We start from the raw sequence: 19,827 nt of genomic DNA, 5'->3' as shown, positions 1-19,827 counted from the left end.
ATATAAAATTAATTATTTCTAAATTTTTAATATATATATATTGTATATAAAAATATATTTAAAATTTTTTTTAATTATAATAATAAATATATTCTGCAGTTTTTAGACTTAATTTTGATTGTTGTTGTTCCTTACAATACAAATAATGATAATTCTCTTCAATCTGTCCATTTCTAATAGTTAAAGGGGGGAAAAACAATAAAATATATGTCTATCATCTTATACTCAGGTATGTTTAATGTTTATGAATTAACTATTGTAAGTAAACTTGAAATTTTCTCTAAAGAACACTTATGTTCATTATGACCGTCAGGTCATTCACAATACCATATAGTACAGTTCAGTACTATAATATGTAATATATCTTTCATAGAATGTAAAAGTTTTGTATTAGTTAAAAAATATATTAAAATAGATATATTTCATAGAGAATATAGATAAATTTCAAGATATGTTTAAAATATTAGATCTTTTTTATAGTTTAGTATAGTGTACATTAAAATTTTGTAAAAAGTATGTTAAATATTTGTTTGGGACCATTTTTTACTTTAAAATTTAGTTTTACGAATCTTTATTTGGTTATAATATGATGGAACATTAGAAATGCATTTACTTACCTTCAGATTTAACATTGTCATATGAGTTTAATTTAATTATTCTTGAAAATTTTAGAATAATTAGACTCATTCTGAAGCAATTAAAACTAATGTCATTTTATTTTCTCAATATGAAGTTTTCAAAATAAATCTGTATTTGTATTTGTTTTTATTCCTTCAATCTAATACAGTAAATTGAAGTTTTAACTGCAATATACAAAATCTAAAATATACTTTTGAAGTTCAATACCTTGTAGAGATTTTCCATACTATATTCATAATGACAAAATTGATGACGATCACTCTAATAACCTTAAATCAATTTTCAGGAATCAAATATTTGCTTATTTCTTAACTGTGAAAAAATTTACATTATAATATTGTAGAGAGAAGCCAGTAATACATAAACAATTTTCATTTAAGAATTTTTACCATCATCTTTCAAATAGTTATTGCTTATATTTCTTTTAAAATTTGTTCTTGCAAGTATAATGGCATGATTGATACTTTGAGCATTTTGCATTCTTTGTATACACTTTATGTTAAATTTGTATTCAATGACAAATATTAGGAAATGCCAGGAAACAAGAAGGGCCTCTTTTGTGACTTGTCTCTAGGCATTATTGTATTTCATTGGATATAAATAAGAAATATAGTGAATATTATCTGTAAAGTATATGTTGTGCTCAAAGTATCGGTCCTGCCAGTGATAACTTGCAAGAGAATATAGAAAATGCCATCAGTCTTTGTAACTATCCTAAAAATGAATGAAATTTCGTATTATTATTATTGAGTTGGTGGAAAGTATCCTATTTGGTTAATACCAGTGCCTAGTGCTTTGCTAGACTAAGGTCAAAGGAAAGCTACAGTAAAAGCTGTCACTTTTTTACATACTGTTTGTGTGTGTATATGTGTGTAAGAATCATCTATGTGATACATGTGTAGTATGGCAGTTTTCTGTAGTGTGATGTATGCACTATTGTGAAGTCCAATGTCTCAAGGCTAATATAGTTTGTGGTATGCCTATGCAAGAAAAGTACCTTATTCATTTTCCATAGATGCTTTATTTCATGGGAGAGTTCTGAATATTTGTTAATTTTTTTTAGTTTGTGTGTTTGGAATGCTGTGGGTTTTGTACAGTTATGTGTATTGTTTGGCAGCGAATGTGATCATTATTATTAACAGATGAAAGTTAATATCATTTCTCAGCATTTTCATTTATGAATTAGAAATGAGAGTTGTTTCATGTTTCACTGATCTTACTCTACAATTTTAAAGTTTAAAATTTTTTTCTCATCTTCAATGATAATTTATTTCATCTAGAAAATGAGATCTAAATCATTGCTGTTGATTTATAAATAGGAATACAGTAATTTCTGAATTTGTATTTATTTTAGACAACATTGCTGTCTAATGATTTTGGTTTACTTTTTTATTAAAATTTTTATAGTAATTTGGACATGATTTTCAGACCACATATAAGTTCTTAGAATACTTTTCCTTACAGAAATAAAATTGTATTCATTCATAAATAATAATTTTGGAAGACAAGTGATCTTTTCTAGTGTCTACCTTTTAAACTTATTTAACTGAACACTTCAAAAGATAATGCAGTTAAAACTGTACTTTGATAGTCCTATTATCATCTATACAATTTAGAATAAGCAAACCTTTAGTTTAATATTTCACTATAATTTATTGAATGATTAAAGATTATTTATTTGAATATTTTACATAAAGTTATTTGTATATTGTTTATTGATTATGTTTTAATTTTATAAGTGCTTTTTATATATAATTAATATTGTATTAAATCACTTTCTCATCGAATTTTATAAGACCGAATTATCTCGACCGTATTAATATTTCGATATTTATATTGAATATTGTTAGCTGATATCAACTGTCACATTTATTACAGTACAACTTTATTACCGTATTTTACCGTTAAAATGTTATCAATTCTTTGTGGATCTTCTCCGTAATTTATCCCGTCAAAGCCGCATCAAAAAAAATTACAAATTTTATTACAAAGAGCTTTTATTTTTTAAATTATGTATGAAATATTTGTATTAATGACAATATTCTATACAATTACAGTTGATATCAGTTAAAAAAAAATTTTTAAACCATGCTTTATCTGTTATTGGTTTTATTATTATTAGTATGAACTGTACCATTGTACTCGTATATAGTACAGTACATATTTTCAGATTTCATAAATCTGTACTTTGTATAACTGATATTCAGATTTAAAAAAATACCGATACCTTCACTTGTGACATTCAGATATTTCACCAAATATGTGTGTTCCGAACGTATTTTGTTTGTTCATATTTGTCAAGAATTTTTAATGTGATCTGTTTAAAATTAACATAGTGTAATTGTACATTATGTTATAATTAAAATTATGTAGTAATAAAAACATATCTTGTATGAATCTGAGTCTTCTGTTGAAATGTATATACTGAGCAACTCGTAAGTCCTTCATGTTGTCACAAATTAAAATTGTAATACATGCACATTGCCATATGTACACATGTGAATTCTAGTGTATAGACAGGAGTATACATCTTCGATAAGTGGAGGAACACACGAATGCAATCGTATATCCTCTGCACTTAAGGAAGACATGTACACAAATTTACGCACTACAATTTGCACGTGCAAACATTTACTAGGTGTGTAGTTTAAACATCCGTTGCTGTACAGATAAAACATTTACTGGTATTATAATATATGAGAAAAAAATTGAAAACTGGGTTTTACATTTAAACTTTATTAGTTGTCACTTTTGTTTTTGCAGTTTTGGTTCATTGTTTAACAGAGAGGAAAGCTATGATAAATGCAATTGCTACTACTTTCTCAAGTAATTTATATGCAAATAAATGCTTCTTTAATTAATTAATAATAAATACATGCATACATAAACAAAAACAAAATAAATTCCATACTAAATTAAAAAGGAAAACCCAGTTTGCAGTTGAATAAAAAAAAAAATTTTACATTCTCGGAACCAGAAGTGGCTGCTGGGTCCAAGGAATTCTGGATCACTCCGTATAATTAAACACACAAAAAAGAACACAGGAAGCTTAAAAAGCAAACTTTTTGATGATTAAAAACCAAAAATTTAATACATCAAAGATCAAGTAAATGAGTAAAATCTTCATTAAATCCAACTCCTCACAAGATGTGACAGACGATACTGCTCTATCTCCTTATCTCCTCAACCTTTAATCACCAAAATTTAATAGCATCAATGCCTGTTACAAGCCAGATTTTGGTTCTTAATCTTTATCATCCCATTCTGAGATATTAAAGGAAATAGGTGCCAACACACCACTGACAGAATTTTTTAATATATTTTTTTTTTACTTTGGGGTTAGGAGATCTCAAAACATGGAGACTTGACACAATTCTAATACTTTCCATTATGTATGCATAACAGTCAGGAAAGTAAAATGAGAACAAAGTGCAAAAAATTGATAAATAATACCATTTAAATTACAATTTTTTTTAATTATTTTTCATTTTAATAATTCCGATAGCTTTTAACAATTTCCAATTGTTTCCACTTTATTAATATTTTATCAAACACAGGAAATTTAAGGATCAGGGAATTTGAGTAAAATGTTAAGATGAGCAAGTGTCATTTCTAATTAGTATGATGACATAAATGTTATAGTTATCACATTCGTTCATTTTCATAAATAGTAGTAATGTCTTATAACAAGGAAAATTAATCATAAGAAAATAGTAGATGGATTGATGATGGAGATGGTCAGTCTGTCATTCTGGAGGACCCAGATTGAATTCTGGCAGTGAGTTCTAGAAATTGACCCATATTATATTGAGCCCTGTTCATCACCATGTGATTAGCCCCCATTGTGGACTTAGTTGAACTTAATGGATGAGGAGACATTGGTCTGATGGAATACAGCAACACAAGACATGGGCAATCTACCAAGATGGGGTGCTTCCAGAGAGGACTTTCTTTGGAAAACTGGCCTCAGTTTAGGTTTAAATGTGTGAAGAAAACCTGGACTCCATGCTACCAGCCCATTGATAAGACACTGCCAGAAAACATTGACTAAATGAATAAAATTATACACACTTTCTTTTGTAAGTATAATACTTATCTGTTTTTTATTAAGTTGTTTATTTTTTTTTTTTTAATTTATCTTCTGTTTCTCTTTACTATTTTATTTCTTTTAAAGCAATGGTTCTCAACCTTTTTCGGGTGGCAACCCCCTTTTTATAAAAGCCAAGTGACTTGCAACCCCGATACAATTGAAAAAGGTATTTTTAATAAGGTTATTAAAAAAACAATGAAATTAAGATAACTACTTCCAACAATTTAACACTTGCACAGGCGTGGAAGTATTTATTCGAGGAGTTCGAGCAATGGCAGTCGGAGGGGTGAAACCCGACGCGCACGTTTATTTATTTACATCGTTGGCAACATCGTTACAACGGACGGGTCGACACTCACCACCTGAAGCAGACCTCGGTGGAGGTCGAAAGTACTCGTGGAACTTAATAGTGAAAATAACCCTCGTAAAAAAGGTTTTTTCGTGGATCGTTACAATGAAATTAGTTTTTTAGTACAGTTGTCCCTCGATAATCCGACAGGTATGGGACGAAAGGTGTGTCGGATTACCAAAAGTGTCCGGATTACCGAAAATAATTACATATTTCGCATTGTTTTGCTAGCAATAACTTACAATATTCTCTACTCCAACTGTTTGAACAGAACTGCTCACATAAAACACACGAAATGTGTGTCATCGAGTAAGAATTGGATGGGGAGATTCACATCACGACATGCTTCTGTGCAAGCAGACACATAACGGGGACGGGTACCTTGACGGGAGGTGCGTCGGACTACTGAGCATGTCGGATTAAAAAACGTTGGACTATCAAGGGACAACTGTATAATTTTATTTTAAATTATGTTTAATAATTAATTTAATGAGATGGTTGAAATTGCATGTATTATTAACCATCCTCAAAATTCGCGGGTGAGATTTTGTTAATGCCAACCTCATGTCATTCTCAACATTTAATTTATTTCTCTCAAAACTCTCAAGTCTCAACACATGATTCAACTGTGACAGAATAGCGTACCCAGATTACACTTATTTTAATTTTTTAAAAATATATGAAATTATTCAAACTTTAAGACACCATTAAAAATAAATATGCATTATAGTGAAAATTTTGTTTTAGTTTACTGCATAAGTTGGCGACCCCACAGAAAACCCGTCAGGACCCTCTTCTGGGTCGCGACCCATAGGTTGGGAACCCATGTTTTAGAGAGAAAATAACATGAATGGTATTAAATGTGATTAAATAGTTGATCAGTTCTCATTTCAGATTTTATAAAGTTCATAAATGTAAGTTATGGACTTCTTTCTAATTTTTTAATTTCTAATGTTTTCCAGTTGAGAAGAGTCACTGTTATTAAATAGATAAAAATTAGGAATGTAAGAATGGGCACACATCAGTAATATGCTTGTATAAATACTTTTTAAAAATTCTAACAAGTAAGTTGATTTTATTTTGTTCATAATTTCAATAAGAATTTTTCATTTTTCAAATATTAAAACTGTAGCACACTTCACAATACACATTACTGACTGCTGGTTGACTGGAGTTAATATTTGAGTGGATCATGAATGACTCGGTAGTGTGGAATCCAGCCTAATTTATGCATAAAACCATACAGGAAAAGAAATTATTTCAGTAATTTTATTTTTTAAAAGTTTGCCATATTAGTTTTTACAGAATGATTTACTCTTTATTTGATTTTTTCCCTTTTAAGTACTCTTCCTCTGTAATGACTGACTGAGACAAATAATTTTGATAATATATTCGATTGTCTCTGCTGCTGACAGCAAAATCCAACATATTATCCATTTCTTCTTTTGTAAATGGTTCTCCTATTTTAAATATCAAAATGTTACTAAAATATTCTTATTAATAAATTTTCAAGAACTTATTGTTACCATATTTGGTAAAAATCTGTTTGGCCTCCTCTTCAGTTAAATAATGTTTTTTCTCTTTATCCAAATATTCAAATGCCTCCTTTAATAATTCGGCATCAACTGGTTTGAATCTGTTTTAAAAAAAAGATAATTTTTTGTAAATTCAGTTTATATAGTTCAATCTTAATTATAGTTGATATTAACTTTTCTGTTTTCATAATGTCTAGCATAACGGGCATAATTCTCTCCATGTGTATTGTTCCTGGATTTTCAGGATTTTCTACCTGCAAAAGACTGTGGTTAAATTTTTTCAAATTTAAATATTGACATTATACTTGGTGTCCCACATAAAACTGGTCCCCTTTAAAGCATTGGTTCCATAATATTTTGCGAATAAAACAGGAAATAAGTTTTCAAAGATTTTCTTCCTTTAATTTTATTTTGTCACATTTGCCCTAGTTTTTTCCAATATGAAGATTATGATAATTTGCCCAACCAGTGAGTGAGGCAAGTTTTATGAGGGACACTGTGTGTCATTTAAAAAGAAATTGTTTAACAAAATGATTATTAATACAGTAGAGTCCCAAAAACTCGGCCTAATGTGGACCAAAGGGTGGCCAAGTTTGTGAAAATGTTGGATTATCAGGAATGAGGTTAAAAAAGAATAAGTACGAGTATTTCCTCAGGAAATACTGTTCTGTACTTGTATGTATTGTTTGCTTGAGAATACAACAGAGAATAAACTGCCCTTAAACAAAGGAAAAGTACATACCCTTAAACAAAGGAAAAGTACATATGTTATGAAGATACAGAGCCTTTACTACATGAAAATGAAAATTAATGAATACACAGTGTAAAGTAAATTACCTGATAAGACAGACCTCAGAAAAATACTTTGAGGCATAAAGCTGTCTATAATGAAAATTAACTTGCCGACTTTGCAAAAACTGGCTACTTTTTTAAAGAAATGTGTAATGTCCTGTTGTCTTCCGCAATGCACTCTGCATTTTGCTGCTTCATCATGAAGATGACAAAGGAACAGTAAGTCCATTACCAATGCACCTTGTTGTTCAAAATACTGAAGGGTGGTTTCAACAGCCTTTAGTCCCTCACTATGTGATATTTTAGGAGCTTGTACAGTGGAGTCCTCAACATCATCATCATCTTCATTTTCCTGCATTTTTTCATTAACTGTGACAATAGCAATAATTTCTGCGTCGGACCTAATGTCTTACTTGGTATTGTTCTGGAACCACTGTTTGACATCATTTTCATTGGCTTCTGCACATCCAGGAACTCTTTTCAGGAGGTCGAATAAGTTTACATTTTCTGTATCATCATGTTCAACGAACTCATTTCCCTTGTGATCAAAGAGTTTTCGCCAGGAACAAACTAGTGTTAGTGACTCTAACTCGTTCCAGGCATTTGCCACCCAGCCAACAATATCCAATAGGTTAATTTTCTTTAAGTTCTGGATAAGACCTTGACCATCATCGTTTGCAGAAAGAAGGGAGGATAACAGCTTGCACCGAGTTATCCAGACTGCCATGTTATCAAGTGCCGAGTTTTCAGGACTCTACTGTAATAGATGCTTTAGGTACCAATTGAAAGAATCTAGAAACAAATGCTTTATTATCTATCACAGTTGAAAGTCCAGATCTGTGTTAGATCTGGATTCAACTTGTTCTATTTTTCCACCATTCTTTCCATAATTGACTAATATATATATAAACTATGTATATAACAAAATTGGTAGAATCATGTTGCCCGGAATAACATTATGACTTAGGTTTAGCACAACACTGCTGAAAGGCTTTCCAACCCCTGGTCTACACTGTCATTGAGTAAGTTATACACTTCACATGAAATTTTTGTTTGTGCATTAATTAAAAACAGTAATAGAAGTTAATTTTAGATACTTTATATATATGAAGGATACTTCAGAAGTCATGCAACCATCTTTTTTGTTTTGACAAACACATTGTAGTGAAGAAATATACGTATTAAAGGACACTATATACATTACCAAATAACATTAGTCGTATGTGAAGGGTTTTAGGTAAGGAAAGCAAGAAATAAAATACACTTCAAGCATACCATTGCACATTTCTTCATTCTCTCACTTTACCTAACACACTTTGTTAACATTGAACAGAGTTTTACACAAACAGAGAATTTAAGAACCTTCACAGTATTCTTCATGATTGTTAGTTGCTTGCTGCCAACAATGAGGAAGGTGGCGAATATCATCAGTTTCGTCATTGGTAAATTTTGCATCTTGTTTCAATGGAAATGTCTTCTCGTGTATGAAAGCATTTCTCATGTAACATTGCTTTCACTTTGAATATCCAATCATAATCACAAGGTTAATAGGGTGGGTCCTCTAGGATATTCGATCCCTAGCATGGTAATAGGTTCTTTGTAGTGTTTGCTGTTTTGGGCAGTAGCATTATTGCAAAGAATGATAGCATTGTTGAAGCCAATGAAGATAATTATGTCTAACTACATACGTAGAATCTATTGTAGGTAGGTATCAGTAGATAGGTCTTTTAGTATGCCATATTCACGGTCTGACCATGAATACAGTGTATTATAAGACCTACCTATGATACAAAAATGATATAAAATAACAATAATTGTCACATATTAGAGGGTTAACTTCACAGAGAATTGGTTTTGTCAAAACTTACAATTCTGGATGTTGCCACTCAGCAGATTGACATTTAAGACCAGTTTCACAGGTTTGTGTTTCATCAATGACAATGATCCTATTTGACATATCAAGGTCTATGCTGTGTCACACCTACATTCTACAATTCCCAAAGATGATTCGAAATTGAAATTTGGATTCTTACTACAGTAATGAGATTATAAAAGATTGCTTTGGGGACCCCTATTGATGGGGCCTTGGGCAATTGCCCTTTTTGCCTGTAGGATAAGGCACCACTGACAGCTATGTTCAAGCAAGCATGCCATTTGGCAAACTAACATTCTCAACAAAGATTGAAAATACACTTGACTTTCTGCTCAACTCATCTCAATGTTCTTGAATGTCTTTTTTACCATCAAGTGGTGGGCGGTTAGGTGGCAACCCATCAGTATGGAGTCCTGGAATTAAATCCAGGACTCCATACTGACGAAAAGTTCCAGGAGTTTAAAAACCCCAGGAACTTTTCGGAAAGTGGTCAATCTGGATATATTGGATCGTCTCCCACCACTAGGAATTGTTTGGGGGTAGTTTGTCTGGATTTGTCGAGCCCCGTCCCTCACCATCGGGCGGCCGAATTACGAGCCTGTCCGAATCCATAATGAGCTTTCTAAAACAAATCCTTTTAGTTCCCAAAGAACGGAGAGTTAAAAAAAGTGCCACAGGCGGAAGAGGCAAGAATTATATTAAAATTGCTAGCATGCTATGCTATCCCTATATGTATATAAATAATTTTTTAATAAATTAATTTGAAAATTTAAATTTATCAAAACACTTTGTCTTAAAGAAAGAAAGAAAAGAAATTGAATTTAAGAATTCAAAATTATTTTTCAAAGAATATCTGGCAACGTGACTATTACTTTAAATTTACTCGATAAAGAATTGAAATTTTATAAATTCGAATAATTAAAAATAAATCTTATTAAATTTCCGAATTTTAACAAATTCAGAAAAATTCTGTAATAAAAAAAAATTAAAATATTCACCATTTTAAGTACGTCATCGATTTCCGATTCCATGGGACAGAGATACAAGCAACGGATGAAAGCCCCTAAATCGCTAGATTAAAAAATAAAAATTAATGACGGTTATTGATATCGATTAATATTATTATTATTCAATCTTACTCGGAATTAATAGTGTCATTGTTCTCTTTATCGAAAAATTTAAAGACGCTAACGATTCTCTCCTTCAAATAAAGATCATACGGCGACAATCGGGGCGATTTTTGGAAACCTTTATAAATATTTTTAGCGTTTTTTAAAATCTCTAATCTGCAAATTTAGTTAGATTTTGTACGATGAATCTACTTACTCGACGATGCCATAATGAAAATTCTCTTATTGATAACAGAAGTTTCTATAGTAACATACGTAAACAGAATTCCAGATAATTGGTTCTGTTCGTAAATTTTTAATTTCAAAAAATTTAAATGGAAAATATTTTATCTTCTGAAAATCTTTCTAAACGACTATTTTTTGGAGAATTTTTAAAATTAATAATTAGGTAATTTCTTAGAAATTTTAAACTATCGGCAAATTAAATTATTGTAGAAAACTTCTAATTTCTAGAAAAATTCCTTTGTTTTTTTTTTGAAAAAAATTCAAATTTTTGTTGATTTTATTTTATTAAACCGAATTTAACTCTTCAGAGATTACGATAAAATCAAACGAGGGTACCGGGGAATTTCCGCCAAAAATTTTTCCAAAGAAAAATGTTTGAAGTCAACACCGTACAGTACATGGGGCCGCCTAATTCAAATTTGTCTGGGTCCCATAAAGCTATAACGCGCCACTGAATATAACAATTAACTTTAACGGTAACTCTATACGATGTTTTCTTTTTCACAATTTTGTATCTTCCAACCCAGTGGGCATTAATGGGAACTTTTAATCATACCCATCGTGGGTTCTGTCAGGCCCTCAATCAGGCGGCCGGGTGGTGAAGGATGGGGCTCGACGTATGCGGGGTGGATCATTCCCAAATATTTTTTATGAGTTTTTCGACTCGTTCTAATTTGTTCTCAGGTCCTCCAGAGAGGTTGTCTGACAGCTTAACTTCTCGCCATCCGTCTAATGAAGAAATAGATAGCTGGCTGCACATAGATGACTCCGAGGATGACGAGAAGAATCGCCATCTTAAAAATTTTCTTCGGAAATTACTGGATTTTCTCATTCGTGATGGGATATGTAAATTAATAGTGTTTTCCAAACAGAGATCAGTTTGGAAATCACCAGTAATTTATGTAATTTACGTATTAGTCAATTTGTTTCTAGTGGTGTTTCCCAACTGATTCGATTTGGGAAACATCACTAGAAGCAAATTGACGATGTTGAATGTAAATAATTTAACGCTTGAATTATACAGGCCTGGTTTGTTCCATTCGTGCCTAATTTATTTTCATTGAATTTCAACAATAAATTTATACATTAAATAATATTGAAGAAAGATTAATTACCAGTTTGTGCGAATCACTAATTCCAACTTTGTATTTTACATGTCATTTAAGCGCTTTAATGGAAATGGAAGAGAATTCTGCAAATCTTCAATTAAATCGATTTTTGTACTAATTAAAACGCGTTTTTCTTTTGTAGATAAAAATATAACCGATAAAATCACTGAACACTTAGTAGTTTGTGACGGGTTCTCGCCTCGCCAGCGGGCTAGTCACGTAGAGTTTTCTGGATTCTTCTTGTTTGTAACACCTAAATAGAGGCCTGGGCCGTGTTTAGTAACGCAGAATTCTTGCTAAATCTAGTTATGCTGCAATGTTGAACTCGTTTCTAGCTAATGCTTGACTCCTCCCACCGCTAGAATTCTAGTTTCCATTCCATTTCATTTCATTTCGATTTGGATACAAAGCCTTACGCTTTGTATCGAATTCTAGCTATCAATAGTTCAGTCAGCTTCTTTTATTTGTGCTAACTTCTACTAGTGACGTCATTATTTTTATCTCGTCGTACGATTTGCAAGATGGTTGTTGGACTAAATGTATTTTATTATAACAATCACAATGTTATTCTCTCATTCAAATCATTAACTCATTCTAAAACGACTTCGAAATATAAAATTATCATACATCGGTATAACCGATTTCGAATACATTTTAACGAAAGACAACAGTCTATTTCGTTAATTACAGTTAATAATTGCTTTATTAATTTCATCACAATCTGACGCAGCTTCCATTTTGAATAATTTATTGGTTACTTCATCCTCTTCGACCAGTTCGTTTGCGACAATTGTTGCGATCATAATTTTAACTCTGTCCACCATTTTCTCTAGTTGTCTAACTAAGAATAATCGTTCAATGATGCTCAGAACATTCTTAGCTCCGCCCACTAAGCCACTCAGAATTCTAACTTAGGTGTTCTGCGTTACTGAACACGGCCCTGGTTCTCCATAGAATGTCTTTTCTCTCTCGGATCTGCCACGAGTCGCGTTGCTGTATACAAACAATAACATAGCATTTAACCAAAGCATTTAAAATACTTCTGAAGTCATGAAACACAAAATTAAATTACTCTAATAGATCTATAAATCATTCACCTTAATCTATAAATGAATTGATTTGAAATATTCTATTGACCATGTTCATACTAAATCATGTTTATATTAAACCTATTAGTAAATATAACACGACCATATTAAAAATTTAATTCTGTGTGATAACTGTATTTAAGTTCGAAAGATTAATTCTGTTATAACATTGTTTATAAAAATGTATACTTTTACGCTTATGAATTAAATAAAATTTGATATACACTTTTTAAAGTTTTAGTTAATTTGTTTTCGAAACATTTAATTAGAGGTTATTTTTTAAAAGTAATCATGAGTTAGTAACAATATATTCATCGCTACTCTAGATGACGTGACAAAACACTAGGGGGAGATATAACGTCGTTAACAATGGGATATTCAACGACGTGATTCTGACAGCCAAGGCACATCTGCTGGGAGACGCAAGTATGGAAAGCCCTTTCGGGAATCATTCACCCTTGATAGATCACCCATGTGTTGCGTTGTCGTATCCTATTAAACCATACCTTGAAAATATAATTAAAATAAAATGATGATATTTTATTTATTATAGTTTTTGAGGTTGTTGAGGGAAGATATGAAATGAAACGAAGTTGAAACGATGTCTTTGAAAACGAGAATGATTAATGAAGAATTAATGTAATTTATTATCATGACATATCAAATCGTATGTGTTTAATGAAAGTTAATGAGTTAAACTGATAATTCTAGATTCTCCTGATTTCGTAATGAAATTATTGTATGTAAGTGCAGGCAAATTAAGTACTATAAATTAGCAATGATTATAGAAGTAAATACAACGTAATATTAAAATTTTTAATTATAAATCTTTTTATTTTAATATGTAAAATTTACGTTAAATGGTCTGTTTGTATATAATTAAATAACTTATTTAAATATGTTAAATGAATTATTTAATAATTTAGACTTGCGTAAATTCAGATCCGTAAATTTGAATTTGATACTTTTACATTAAATATTTTTTTTGTTTTGTTTTTTCTCTTAATGCAAACATTTATTCATGTTAAACCCTTTCTTTCAGAGGGTTGTTTTTCAATTTTAGTTAAATAAGGGGTTACCTGAAAGAGAAGCGTACACCACCACAAACGAAACAATTTGTTTTTTGAATGTGCAATACGTCTTTTGACTCCGCCATATTTTTTAAAAATATTTTCCGCTATATGAATGGAACAACTTTTCCAGACCCATCATAGATTCGGTCTGGCCCACAATGGAGAGATCTGATGCTGACGGAAAGAGCCCAATGTATTCGGGACAGACCGACCGGTAATGTAAAATTTCTGAGGTTTCCTGCTTGACCTCGAACTTTAGTCCCTAGGAAGCCAAGCTTTCGATCATTGATTTAGTACGAATCTGGATTGAATGATTACATATCGCCATCACAAAGATTATCCTTTGTAGCAGGCATTTAAAATCACACAATGAAATTATTGATTTTTTAAAATAGTACACTATCATACAATGATGACTGGATGGACGAGGCAGTTAAGAAGTCAGCTACCGCTCTGGAAGACCCTGGATTGAATCTGAGCTAGCAACTCCACAGAACTCACCAGTGGCCAAGGATAAAACCACTGAACATTGGTAGTTGTTCACGGATTCGTGCCATATCAATGGGCTGGTCACGTGGAATTTTTCGGGCTTACTTCACGTTTGTAAGACTTAAATAGGAGCCAGTTTTTTATAAAAAGTTTTGGCAGATCGTCCATGTGTTGCATTGCCGTATCTCATCAAACAAAACCAAATCAAATTTCCTAGGAATTTTTATGGGCGGTTTGTCCCGGATACGTCGGGCCTCGTCTCTCATCGCCTCAGTGCAGCTGTTGTGGGCTTGGACAAATCCACGATGGGTAAGGAAAAAGGTCCTCATAATGCCACGGGGCGAAAGAGATTTTTAAAAAAGCAAAGACAGCCTTAAAATTTTTGAGCCTAAACAAAATTTATTTCTGAGACCCATTAAAAGAGCAACGAAGGTAGAGACAGATGTATTTAAGACTACAATGATGATAACATTTCAAGTATACAAACAGACAGTAACATAATTATATTTTCAATAATTACCATTTTAATGATTTAAATACTAAAATACACCAATTTTGCGAGACCCATGAAAGCAGGAGATCCTAGGTATATTTTTTTTTGTTTTAGGGCCTCGTCTATAAACAAATATTACATATTTATAAATTATGAAGTGTATGATTAATATTAAATTATATAATATTTCAATTAAATAAAATTAATGAAAACGGAAGCATTACATTATTACTCATGTGTGAATCACCTTTTACTTTTTTCTTGAAATATTTGTAATCATCTTACATTGCAGTTTGACTTTATTTCATTAAATAGATGTGACAAGTCACAGTAAAAGTTGCTGTAAGTAATTTTATTTTTCTTTGTTGATACAAGTTTAAATATATATTGATATATACATATAAATATTTATTCGGATTAAATTGTTTTTCTTTAATACTGGGACGTTTTTCTATTATATTTTGTACAATTTATTATATTCTATCAAAATTTAGAGTTATTATTAAAATATCATTTGATATCAACCGAAGTAAAACTCTATGCAACCTCTGATCTATCCTATGCCAGATTTTTGTGGTATATTGTGCCGTTGCACCACTCGATCGAGCTTAGAACCGGTAAGTACAATGGAACTTTGATTTAGCTCCACTGTTGTGAAGAATCGACTATGATGCTAAACTGAAGTACCTCAAATAATAATTACAAGGGGGTCTATACGGCAACGCAACTCGTGGGCGATCTGCCGAGGTAATGTCTTCCGGGATGACTTTATACGGGAAACTGACCACTATTTAGGTGTTACAAACGTGAAGAAAACCCGGCAAATTCAGGTGTTTTAACCACTCGGCTATTCGTGGGCTTGGATTTGAGAGTTATTGATTTGGTTACAATGATGATGTTTGTAATGAAAACCCGTATATATTTAATAATTTATAGATACTACAGGATTTTCTAGTTAATTTTCATGTGATAGACCCATTGGCAATGGGTAGTAAAGTATGATGTATACCTATTCATTGACATTTTTCGACAGTAACACGTGTAGGGCGCTATAACGTGACTTGATTGTACTGTACATCTAAGTTATTGAGTTCTACTTTATAAAAATTTTAATAATAGAACTTTTAAAAATTATTTATTATTTAATACTTTTTACAATAACTCCCACAAATATACCTTTCGTAAAGTGATAATAATTAATGGTAAACGGATACATCAAAATCAATTAAAAGTTAATTAAAAATGCATCTAAATGATGGCTGAAGGGATTAAAGCGTACTTTAAGGGCCCAAGATCGAATTCGGACAGTCAAAAAACCTCAGAAATTTATCCGATACATCGGGCCCCCTCACAACCCGGCTGCCGCATTGTGGGTATGACCATACTCATGGTGGATATGAAAAAGGGCCTTTTTTTAGTGCACAAAAAGCGGAAAAAGTTTTAAAAACTGTATCCAAAAAAACATACATGATCAATAATGTGTAATAAATCAGTTCACAAAATACTGCATTACATTACAAAAGTTGTAATGAACAAGCAATTTTATAAATTGCTTGGTCATATAAAATAATCCAACCTTAACTTCAGCCAACAACTTTTGCATTTTTATATTTAATTGTAATTTATAGCTTCATAAAATCCGTTCTATCATGTAAATATTAAATATTTAATAATGATGATGAATTAAAAATCTGCTGTTTATTTTATTCAAGATAAATAAAATAAAACTATTAAATACAAAAACTATTTTATTTAAATAAGAAGCCGTTTCGCATTAAATTATCAAAGCAATTATATAAATTTCAGCTTTTTACTTAAATTATGTGCTTCTTCTGTTGGAATAACCAATATTTCTTTAATCTTATATTAGAATGTTGAGTTTGCATCTGACCATGTGCAAACTCATCAGCAGGGTTGGGCAGGTGAAAATTTTCCGGTTCTTTTCACATATCTTACACATGAATAATTTTTATGGTAAATAGACTACCATAAAAAGTCTTCTGGGAAGCACACTCTTCTTGGCAGATCGCCTAATGTTGCGTTGTCTTATTCCATCGATCCAATTCAATTTTGGTGTTCGGGATTCCAACCCGGAAACATCGGACCTATTTCTCACCACCTGGCTGTCCTATTGTGAGCTTGGCCGAACATACGATGAGCTTCATTAAAAACGCCTTCTTCGTATCCTTGGGGCGAAAAGAGTAAACAAAAATCCTGTTGTTGAAGTTCACACAAGTGTTCACCTTCCTAAAGCGTATCTTTATAACATCTTTCTAAAATGACCATAAAGACATTTCTGAATAAAATTACACACATTGCCATTAGAAACCTGTGAAAATTCATCATATTAACAAATAAATACAGTAGTTATTATTTATACATTGCAAAGAATTGGCTGACGAATGTATTGCAATCGAAATATCCTTCACATCTACAATGACTTGGTCCACGACATTCTCCGCTTGTACTTTATTTTTTTTTTATGGTGTGATCACCAACTGGTACAATTCGGTTGGATTAATCAATATAAACGATTTTGTTTGTACTGTATAAAATATTAGTTTTCTGGTTATAATGGCTAACAATTTGGAAATATTTACTTCCTTTCATGAGTTTATATCTATACTAATATTATAAAGAGGTAATGTTTGTAAGTATGTATGTATGTATGTAAGTTTGTTTGCAGCAGGTAATCTCCGAAACTACTCATCCGATTTCAAAAATTCTTTCACCAATATTTAGAATGGAACCTCAGGGTGGACATAGGCTGTATNTGTGAAGAATCGACTATGATGCTAAACTGAAGTACCTCAAATAATAATTACAAGGGGGTCTATACGGCAACGCAACTCGTGGGCGATCTGCCGAGGTAATGTCTTCCGGGATGACTTTATACGGGAAACTGACCACTATTTAGGTGTTACAAACGTGAAGAAAACCCGGCAAATTCAGGTGTTTTAACCACTCGGCTATTCGTGGGCTTGGATTTGAGAGTTATTGATTTGGTTACAATGATGATGTTTGTAATGAAAACCCGTATATATTTAATAATTTATAGATACTACAGGATTTTCTAGTTAATTTTCATGTGATAGACCCATTGGCAATGGGTAGTAAAGTATGATGTATACCTATTCATTGACATTTTTCGACAGTAACACGTGTAGGGCACTATAACGTGACTTGATTGTACTGTACATCTAAGTTATTGAGTTCTACTTTATAAAAATTTTAATAATAGAACTTTTAAAAATTATTTATTATTTAATACTTTTTACAATAACTCCCACAAATATACCTTTCGTAAAGTGATAATAATTAATGGTAAACGGATACATCAAAATCAATTAAAAGTTAATTAAAAATGCATCTAAATGATGGCTGAAGGGATTAAAGCGTACTTTAAGGGCCCAAGATCGAATCCGGACAGTCAAAAAACCTCAGAAATTTATCCGATACATCGGGCCCCCTCACAACCCGGCTGCCGCATTGTGGGTATGACCATACTCATGGTGGATATGAAAAAGGGCCTTTTTTTAGTGCACAAAAAGCGGAAAAAGTTTTAAAAACTGTATCCAAAAAAACATACATGATCAATAATGTGTAATAAATCAGTTCACAAAATACTGCATTACATTACAAAAGTTGTAATGAACAAGCAATTTTATAAATTGCTTGGTCATATAAAATAATCCAACCTTAACTTCAGCCAACAACTTTTGCATTTTTATATTTAATTGTAATTTATAGCTTCATAAAATCCGTTCTATCATGTAAATATTAAATATTTAATAATGATGATGAATTAAAAATCTGCTGTTTATTTTATTCAAGATAAATAAAATAAAACTATTAAATACAAAAACTATTTTATTTAAATAAGAAGCCGTTTCGCATTAAATTATCAAAGCAATTATATAAATTTCAGCTTTTTACTTAAATTATGTGCTTCTTCTGTTGGAATAACCAATATTTCTTTAATCTTATATTAGAATGTTGAGTTTGCATCTGACCATGTGCAAACTCATCAGCAGGGTTGGGCAGGTGAAAATTTTCCGGTTCTTTTCACATATCTTACACATGAATAATTTTTATGGTAAATAGACTACCATAAAAAGTCTTCTGGGAAGCACACTCTTCTTGGCAGATCGCCTAATGTTGCGTTGTCTTATTCCATCGATCCAATTCAATTTTGGTGTTCGGGATTCCAACCCGGAAACATCGGACCTATTTCTCACCACCTGGCTGTCCTATTGTGAGCTTGGCCGAACATACGATGAGCTTCATTAAAAACGCCTTCTTCGTATCCTTGGGGCGAAAAGAGTAAACAAAAATCCTGTTGTTGAAGTTCACACAAGTGTTCACCTTCCTAAAGCGTATCTTTATAACATCTTTCTAAAATGACCATAAAGACATTTCTGAATAAAATTACACACATTGCCATTAGAAACCTGTGAAAATTCATCATATTAACAAATAAATACAGTAGTTATTATTTATACATTGCAAAGAATTGGCTGACGAATGTATTGCAATCGAAATATCCTTCACATCTACAATGACTTGGTCCACGACATTCTCCGCTTGTACTTTATTTTTTTTTTATGGTGTGATCACCAACTGGTACAATTCGGTTGGATTAATCAATATAAACGATTTTGTTTGTACTGTATAAAATATTAGTTTTCTGGTTATAATGGCTAACAATTTGGAAATATTTACTTCCTTTCATGAGTTTATATCTATACTAATATTATAAAGAGGTAATGTTTGTAAGTATGTATGTATGTATGTAAGTTTGTTTGCAGCAGGTAATCTCCGAAACTACTCATCCGATTTCAAAAATTCTTTCACCAATATTTAGAATGGAACCTCAGGGTGGACATAGGCTGTATATTATTCCGTTAAACATTCATATAAATTAAAATATATAATCTAGGTT

General features: G+C 31.5%; 1 protein-coding gene across 1 annotated transcript; it reads right to left on the bottom strand.

Annotated features, from left to right (window-relative positions):
- Positions 1-6,333: 6,333 nt before the first annotated feature.
- LOC111642505 (EF-hand calcium-binding domain-containing protein 2-like) lies at positions 6,334-10,744 on the bottom strand. Its single transcript, XM_023388857.1, has 6 exons — positions 10,605-10,744; positions 10,418-10,526; positions 10,277-10,349; positions 6,788-6,867; positions 6,605-6,714; positions 6,334-6,538 (listed from the first exon to the last, which is right to left on the bottom strand). The coding sequence occupies exons 1-6, from the start codon at positions 10,615-10,617 to the stop codon at positions 6,390-6,392; spliced, it is 534 nt and encodes a 177-aa protein (XP_023244625.1). The 5' UTR covers positions 10,618-10,744; the 3' UTR covers positions 6,334-6,389.
- Between the last annotated feature and the right edge of the window lie 9,083 nt (positions 10,745-19,827).

The sequence above is a fragment of the Centruroides sculpturatus genome, unplaced genomic scaffold (assembly GCF_000671375.1).
Source record: "Centruroides sculpturatus isolate CEXI.00-Female unplaced genomic scaffold, Cexi_2.0 scaffold1650, whole genome shotgun sequence".
Taxonomy (NCBI): domain Eukaryota; kingdom Metazoa; phylum Arthropoda; class Arachnida; order Scorpiones; family Buthidae; genus Centruroides; species Centruroides sculpturatus.
The sequence above is the reverse complement of the archived record's forward strand: the minus strand, read 5'-3'. Positions and strand labels throughout refer to the sequence as shown.

Coding starts and splice junctions, on each gene's coding strand:
- LOC111642505 (XM_023388857.1), bottom strand. Junction 10,350..10,417: donor AATGACACTATTAATTCCGA/GTAAGATTGAAT, acceptor TTTTTAATCTAG/CGATTTAGGGGCTTTCATCC. Junction 6,539..6,604: donor ACAGATTTTTACCAAATATG/GTAACAATAAGT, acceptor TATTTAAAATAG/GAGAACCATTTACAAAAGAA.